The sequence below is a fragment of the Delphinus delphis genome, chromosome 7, assembly GCF_949987515.2.
Source record: "Delphinus delphis chromosome 7, mDelDel1.2, whole genome shotgun sequence".
Classification (NCBI taxonomy): domain Eukaryota; kingdom Metazoa; phylum Chordata; class Mammalia; order Artiodactyla; family Delphinidae; genus Delphinus; species Delphinus delphis.
Window position 1 is genome coordinate 61323789 of NC_082689.1, and position 8885 is coordinate 61332673.

At 36.8% G+C, this 8885-nt stretch overlaps 1 protein-coding gene and 1 pseudogene across 1 annotated transcript in view; both read left to right on the plus strand.

Moving 5' to 3' along the window:
• The window catches only part of TLK1 (tousled like kinase 1), a 155283-nt gene extending 147774 nt beyond the window's left edge, over window positions 1-7509 (plus strand). The window contains exon 21 of the mRNA XM_060016602.1: window positions 1908-7509. Coding sequence (XP_059872585.1) covers window positions 1908-2084 — 177 coding nt within the window. The 3' untranslated portion in view covers window positions 2085-7509. The remainder of the gene's footprint in view (window positions 1-1907) is intronic.
• Window positions 7504-8530, plus strand: LOC132428567 (elongin-C pseudogene; annotated as a pseudogene).
• Window positions 8531-8885: the final 355 nt, after the last annotated feature.

Genomic DNA, 8885 nt, shown 5'->3' on the forward strand with positions numbered 1-8885 from the left:
TGGAGGTTCGTTGGAAAATTAAAAATAGAACTACCATATGATCCAGCAGTTCTACTTCTGAGTATTTGAAGAAAACAAAAACATTAACTCAAAATGATATGTGCATCCCCATGATCATTGCAGCATTATTTACAGTACCCGAGACATGGAAGCAACCTTAGGTGTCCATCGTGGGATGAATGGATAAAGAAAATGTGGTGTGTGTGTATATATACATATATAAAATGGAATATACTGTTCAGACATTAAACAAAAGGAAATCTTGCCATTATATGTCATGTCTTGTCGTTATATGTCATATATAAGATTCTACATATGCCATTTTATGTAGAATCTTAAAAAACAACAAACAGAAAAAAACCAAGCTCACAGATACAGAGAAGAGAGGTGGGTGGGTGAGGGGTGGGCGAAATGGGTGAAGGGGACCAAAAGGTACAAACTTCCAGTTATATAAGTCATGGGGATGTAGTGTACAGCCTGGGGATTATAGTTAATAATACTATATTGCATATTTGAAAGTTGCTAAGAGTAGATCTTAAAAGTTCTCATCACAAGAAAAACAATTTTATAACTACGTATGGTGACAGATGTTAACTAGACAATTGTGGTGATCTTTTCACAATACAAATGTCGAATCATTATGTTGTATATCTGAAACTAATATGTCAATGTTTTTTTAATTACCATATGATCCAGCATTTCTACTTCTAGGTAGATACCAAAAAAAGTGGAAGCAAGGACTCAGATATTTATATACCAACATTCATAGCAGCATTATTCACAATAGTTAAAAGGTAGAAACAATCCAAATGTCAACCAAGAGATAAATGGGTAAACAAAATGTAGTACGTACATGCAGTGGAATATTATTCAGCCTTAAAAAGGAATGAGGCCCGTGAGCCATGGCCGCTGAGCCTGCCCATCCGGAGCCTGTGCTCCGCAACGGGAGAGGCCACAACTGTGAGAGGCCCACATACTGCAAAAAAAAAAAAAAAAAAAAAAAAGGAATGAAATTCTGATGCATGCTACAACATGGATGACTCAAACATCATGCTAAGTGAAAGACACAGAAGGACAAATAAATATTGTATGATTCCACTCATATAAGGTACCTAGAATGGCCAGATCATAAAGGAACACAAGTGGTTACCAAGGGCTGGAGGAAGGAGCAATGGGGAGATACTGTTCAATGGGTGCAGAATTTCAGTTTTAGATGATGAAAAAGTTCTGCAGATGTATAGTGGTGATATTGTATAGCAATGTGAATGTACTTAATGTCACTGAATTGTACACTCAAGGGTTAAAATGCTAATTTTTATGTTATGTATATTTTAATCTCAATAAAAAGGAAAAATATGCAGCTTTCCAGCAATAAGTTTAAATGGTAGTAATAGTATTTAGATTGTAAAGTGAACTACTAGGGGGCTGTGAGTTGATAGTTGAATTTGGAGTGATAATTTTACTGCTACAATTTTTTTTTAATTTATTTTACTTATTTATTTTTGGCTGCGTTGGGTCTTTGTTGCTGCACGTGGGCTTTCTCTAGTTGTGGCAAATGGGGGCTACTCTTCATTGTGGAGCACAGGCTCTAGAGCGCAGGCTCAGTAGTTGTGGCTCTCAGGCTCTAGAGCACAGGCTCAGTAGTTGTGGCGCATGGGCTTAGTTGCTCCGCGGAATGTGGGATCTTCCCGGACCAGGGCTCGAACCCGTGTCCCCTGCATTGGCAGGCAGATTCTTAACCACTGCACCACCAGGGAAGCCCTATTGCTACAATTTCTTAAAAAATTTGAATCCCCAGTGAAGTAAAATCTATTTATTGTCTTAAATGTGTCCATCATCTGTAGTATTTAGTTGATTGATATTTAGAAGAGGAAAAGATTTTAATTGCTGACTTTTTTTTTTTTAAGGCCTTTATAAGACGCTGTTTGGCATACCGAAAAGAAGATAGGTTTGATGTGCACCAACTGGCAAATGACCCCTATCTTCTCCCACACATGAGAAGATCCAATTCTTCAGGAAACTTACACATGGTTGGGCTGACAGCATCCCCTACACCCCCTTCTTCAAGCATAATTACTTACTGACTTTCCTCCAAAATTGGCATGATGTCTTTGAATTGCTTCCAGATGCATACTTGAGTTTGAGAGCTTTTGAGTGTTTTTGTTGTTTTCTTTTTTACACAGGATATGGTTGAGAACTGTTTGTGAACTGAAGTTCTTCATAGCATCGTTTGTATGAGAGTGGATCATGGGCAGTGAATAAATGTACACTTCTGACTGTAATCTTGAGCAGTGAAGGGTGACTGCCTGTTGCACAGAAACAGGAATACCATGTTAAGATAACAGAACAATGGTTTTTTGGGGGGAACACTGTAAATAACGTTTATAATACTTAAATACATTTGGTTGTTACTAGAGAGTTCTAATATGAAGGGTGGTTTTTCATTATTTAAAAACACATGGAAAAAATATGAGACATATTTCTAACACAGGAACTATCTAGTGCCTGGATACATTCTTCAGCATTCAGCAGTTTATCTGCTGCAACCAAAGTAAGAACTGAATGACAGTGACAGTTGTGTTTTATAGTAATAGAATGTGAGAGTTAGACTCTTTGGACAAAGTTATTAGACTTTTGTCATTTGCCTATTCTGGCTTTTACCAAGTTGTACCTCGAAATCACATGTCCACTTTTTTCACTGGTCATGTTAAAGGGAGAGCTATTCCTAGATACATTACACCTTTGACAAAGTGAGCTGCTTGTTTTGAAATCAGCTGAAGTCACTAAATTATAATATCTCCAGTGTTCTCAACATGTTAGAATTGTTAACAGGTATTTTTCTTTTGTTACCAGGCCTTGTTCATTCAAACAAGTGACAATACGTAACCAAATGCAGACCAGTTCTATGCAGGATAATGATAAATTCCCTTCTAGCTCTATTGTAAATTGTGTACAGATGTCATATTTCAATTACCGAGTTTCAGCAGCTTATTCTTGTACAAATGTTTAAAAATATGCCTTTTCTAATTGGATATTGTATTTTTTTTAAGTCTTCTTGAAGGCGCTTTAATTGCTGCTAAATGATGTTGCTTCTTTGCTAAAAAAAATCAAATGACCTCCTTAAAGGTGCAAGTTGACTGTACATTATAGAGAGATTATTAAAAGCAGGCATTTATTAACAATCAAGGCATGTAAAAATGATCCGTGTTGGACATAAAGAGCTCTCGAAATCAGTTTCTTGGTTTCTAGGGCTGTGGAGCACATATATACTAGATTTATAAATTGTTCGTGGTAATCCTACATTTCTAGAAAGTTCTTATCAGCAAGGTGGGATGATGGTCCCTTAAACGAGTTTCTTGTGGTTTGTACAGATTTGTTAAAATGTGAACATTTTCTAACTGCCTTGTATGGTAGAAACCATTATTTTTCAGGATGCTGTATGTCACTCCTCTAAGAAACTTCCTTATCATCACATTCATAATGCTGATACTTACATGTAAATTGTCCATGTTGCCGAAAAAGGAGGCTATGCTTACCACAGATTCCCCTTAATATTGTACAGTTAAACCATGGCTCTTTGTTCTTTCATTGTACATAGACACACTGTCTCTTTAAGATGCTGCTGAAATTGTAGAGAATGTAGCCAAAACAGTAATAAACAATGACAGTTAAAATTTAAAGACTATGAAGTTACATTTGAAGGGAGCTTTCAAGATTTAGGACATTGACTGACTTGGCTCCTTAAGAATTAACTGAATAAATTCTTGAAGTATACTTCAGGATAAGTATGAAGCGTTTCAAGCTGTTAAAGTATACCTAATAACCATTATCAAAGCTAATCCTGGGTAAGTAACACTTAGCCATATCGGGAATGGTTTAAGGGCTATACCTGTTCCTCTGCAGATGAAGATAGAAATCCTATTAAAAAAAATATTGATGTGGTAATGGAATGTAGCATCAATTGAGTGCTTTAGGTGCTGTCGGCCAATTTTTCAATTTTGTTTGAGTGAGTTTTCATCTTTCTGAATCCTAAAATACTATGTTCATATAGTAACAGTTATTTGAAGTCCTGAATTAAAAGAAAATAATCAGTTTGTTTAAAATTTTGGTGAGATATTTAAGTGGATGTGTACATCTAACATGAGATTGAAGAAGTGGTACAGACCTAGATCACAGGTCTTGACCACACTATTTTCAAATGAATGAAAGTGACTGCTACTGTCAAAATGCAGAAAAGGAGGAAAACAAGCCATAAAATGAAAGTGCTTCCCTGGGTTTAGGTAATCATCTGTTTAGAGTCCAAGATGTGTAGGCAGTAAATGAGTTGAGAGACCATCTATTCCTCCTAAAGTTTTTCCAAAGAAATGATACAGATTTGGGGTAGTATGCCCATATCTCAGCAGGTACAAGATAGCTCTAATTGAGCCAGAGTGAGTACTGTTACCTTCACCTGGGAAACTGGGATTTGTCACTAAGTAGTTTCAGTCACTCTGGCAATCTTTGGCTCTAACATCTTGAAGCTTACATTGTTTTTTGGTCTCCTGAATTCTGTCCTCAGAATTAAAGTATTTCCTATATGCCTAAGACAGTAGCCAAGGTCTTCTCCCTTTAAGCACTGCAAGGTAAATGTACAGTTTTTTGCATAGAATTTGAAATCTTTGTTTGGTATGAATTAGCTTTAGTGCATGCATGTTGAGAGGAAGTAAGTGTAGAAACCACCCTAATTTATTAAGTCTGGAGTTGGGTAGATATTTGGTTGTTTTTCAGAAATAAAGTTTCAAGTCTATTTTTTACTTGCTGCCATCCCCTGCTCCTTAAAAATAATTTTCAATTTAAATAGTACATAAAATGTGAACAGATACTTTTACAAATACCTCATTACATGAAACCAAAATGGTAGAATTTCAGTGAAACAAATTTAAAGAGTGTATTCTGTTTTGCTGTTGATCGTTGCTTATTAAATGCAATAATGCTGATTACCATCAGACGTTATTAGCTGTGTTTTGCAGTGGTAGTGCAGACGGTCCAGTCCTATTAGATTGTGAGTTTACTCTTAGAATTTACATTACCGTTTGATTTGTGTGAAAAAGACAGCCTTACTCTTAGTCCTTTAAAATCACATTGGCACGTCTTACTCTAATCCCACTTTAAATTTTGACATGTTATCTGATCATTTTCCTCCCAAGCTTAATCTGTTTCAAAAAGTGTTTTAGCACCTAGTTTTTAAATAAAATTGTTAGAATTCTAGTTCTTGGATTTCAGGAATTCTGTAACAGTTTTAGAATTTCTATAACTTATCTGGTGATCTGAATTACAACATACACATCTCCATTTACCTTCCCCTGCTTTCATCTCCCTCCTTTTTTTTCTTCTTTTGAGGATTTTTCTCCCTGGGAATTCTTGGATGTTTGAATGGGAAAGATTTGAGTAAATGTATATAAACTGACTTCAAAACGATTGCATAGAGCCAGAGGAGAACTTAGAAGAGTCATCTTTCATTAGGATCAAAACGCATAGTTTTCACCTGGAAATCCTCACCCATTTAAAATACTAGAGATGTAGGTTACCTACATACCTATGACTTTTTAAAAAGGCAGTAACAATAATACTGGTTAAGAATTCATATCTTAGAACCAGATTCTTTGGGCTTAAATGTTGACTGCCATTTCCTACCTGTGTTTCAGGTTCCTCATCTGAAAATGAAGATAACAGTGTGACCATACAGAGTGGTTGCAAGGAGTAAATGAGCTCACATATATAAAACCCAGCACATTGTAATACCACGTATATAAAGCTGCTATTATTATTATTTTTTTTTTTTTGCGGTACACGGGCCTCTCACTGCTATGGCCTCTCCCATTGCAGAGCATAGGCTCCGGACGCGCAGGCTCAGCGGCCGTGGCTCACGGGCCCAGCCGCTCCGCGGCACGTGGGATCCTCCCGGACCGGGGCATGAACCCGTGTCCCCTGCATCGGCAGGCGGACTCCCAACCAATGCGCCACCAGGGAAGCCCTATTCTTTTTTAAGACTCAAAAATTGTTCTATTGCTTTTATCCTACATACAAGATGCAGTCTACTTTGCTTCCTGTGATAAATTTTCCTTTAAGAAACAGTTTTACAATACTTTATTCATTTCAAATGATGATTAGATTACCTGAAAAGGGAAGGTGGTGGGGTGCAGCAACAAGAAAAAGTAACTCTGTCTCAACTGTAATTACCCAAAGGATCATACCCTAACCATGTAGGCTATTTCATCAGAGGAAATTCTACCGTACATCCTAGGGTTTTCCTTGATAGTAGCAACCATTTGAGGTAGGATAGGTGGTATTATCCCAGTTTTTTCACAGAGGGGGAAACAGTTGGAGAAAAGAAATAACTTGGTAAGACCACATAACTAATAAATGACATCAGAACTAAAGCCCGGCTTTTGGAGTCCTAGAGCCAGGTTCTTAACCATGCTAACATTTCGCTTGCCTCTTTATTATAAAACTTGTTTACTGTGTTAATGATTCTTCAAAATGACAAAAATGAACAGATAGAAACATAACTGTCACCATAAAAGAGCAAATATAAAGAATTCTTCAACTGTTAGGTCAGGAGTGCCATCTGAGCTGTGCCTTGATGGCTGGCTGTTAGTCATGTCAGAGAGGGGCTTCTGTCCAGATTCATTCTAGGCAAGGCAGAGAGTGGGTCACAGACCTTTTCCTCTTCTCACACTTGTTTTTCATTGCATTTTTAATTTAAGTCAACGATCAGATTAGGTTCTGCTTAACTTGCAGGGATCAGTTAGTTCACCTTTCTCCTCCTCAGCCCACTTTCATGAGCATAGAAGGTATATTCTTCCTCTCCCTGCAGTGGTACTGGTTGGTCTCTAATAAATCTGGAAAACTGACTCTATTAAGTCAAAAAACTTGAGAAAGTCTTATAAATCTAATGAAATTACCCATGTGTGGTGCTCCAGTGCCAAGATCACAAATGAGTAATCCTGACTTTATCAAGTGACTCTCACTTTGATTTTTAAAAGTCTGTTTGTAATTAAATTTTTCTATAAATACGTGATCCATTTTCATCTGAAGAACTTAGGCTGTTCCCGTAACCAAATACGTAAGCTAAACAGTATACGTGCATGACCAGCACCCCACTGTTCTTGGTGGAGTATATGGTATATTTGGTTTAAATACCATTGATATGGTCAGATGAGGATTTTTTTCTAGGATAGGACAAAGTTACATACTAAAATTACCTGATCTAAAGAATGAGTATGGTTGATTTATGTCATTCATATCGATCCTATTTCACCTCTTTATGTCTGCTAATGACCAAATTCATAACTTCCTTTTAAGGAGGTATTCAGAAGAGTGAAAAGTGGGGAAAGTCTGGGTTTTAAAGTCTGACTTGACTTTGCACCTGGCTTTGCTATTTAATAATTGGATGACCTTAGAGAAGTCACTGACTAACCTCTCTCGGCTTGCCTTCCACATCTGTAAAGTGTATATATTAATAGTACTTGCGGGCAGGCAGCTGGGTGGGTGTGGGGGGGGGGGGCTGCCGGTGTAGGGACTGTGGCAGTGCGCGGGGACGCCGTACAGTGGCTGCAGGGCTGAAGAGAAGCTACTAAAGTTCCTGTGGACGCAAAGTAGAATTTCACAAGAACATAATGGATGGAGAAGTGAAAACCTATGGTGGCTGTGAGGGCTCTGCTCTGATGCCATGTATGTCAAATTGGTATCTTCGGATGGTCATGAATTTATTATAGAAAGAGAACATGCGCTAACATCAGGACAAAAAAGGCATGTTGAGTGGCCCAGGTCAGTTTGCTGAGAACGAAACTAATGAAGTCAATTTTAGCGAGATCCCTTCACATGTGCTATCAAAAGTATGCATGTATTTTACCTACAAGGTTCGCTACACTAACAGCTCTATGGAGATTCCTGAATTTCCAATTGCACCTGAAATTGCACTGGAATGGCTGATGGCTGCAAACTTCCTAGATTTGTTAAATAAAATAAATTATAATAAACTGTTAACTTTTTTTCAGTATTTAATACCTGTAGTTAGTAGTTTTTTCGTATATAGCATGTTGCCTGTGTGCAATTGAACTTTAAAGTTCGTTGCAAAGCAGATAACCTTCTGTTCTTTTGCATAGCAATCAGAGTTGAAATTTGTTTGCTACATCAACAAATTAAGGACATTTTTACAAATTGAGAAATAAAGATGCCAGTTCATAGGTGTTTTTGCCTTATCCTTTGGATGTGATTTTTTAAATTAGAACAGTGGTGATATAGTAAATGCTGAAATTTAGGCATAAATTCAACACGTTCTACAGGTAAATAATGGGGCTACATGTTTTTATGTTTTTAGTGTTGTTTTAAAAACCTATTCTGATCTTAATAGCTGTCATTAGCATTACTAGACTTATGCAACTGCATATAATTGCATTATAAACAAATTTATAACTTAGCCAAAATATTGATTTTTATAACTGTCAAAGACAAGAGAGTTGAAATTTCTTATGTGTCTTTTGATAAACTGCAGTATTGTTTAAGTGTATCTTGTCTTTTTGTTTATTGCTACAATTTAAGAACTTTATTTAAAATCAGTTTTGGAAGATTACTAGGTACAGCTTTTGGAGCAGAGACTTCTTGAACTGTAGCCACATGGTCAACAAGTAAACTACATGACTTTAGTTTCATGTGCATTTTGCATTTTGGCCAATCCATTGACTATAATGTCTCCTTTGCAATATTCATTCTTACACAGTCCCTTGTGATTACACTTCTCATTATTTAAATGTTTTAAAAGACTCACTGTGAACTTCATCTAGATCCTAAGAGCAAGACTTCTGACAATTCTAGTCTTCCTCCAATCAACTGAAATGTTATAA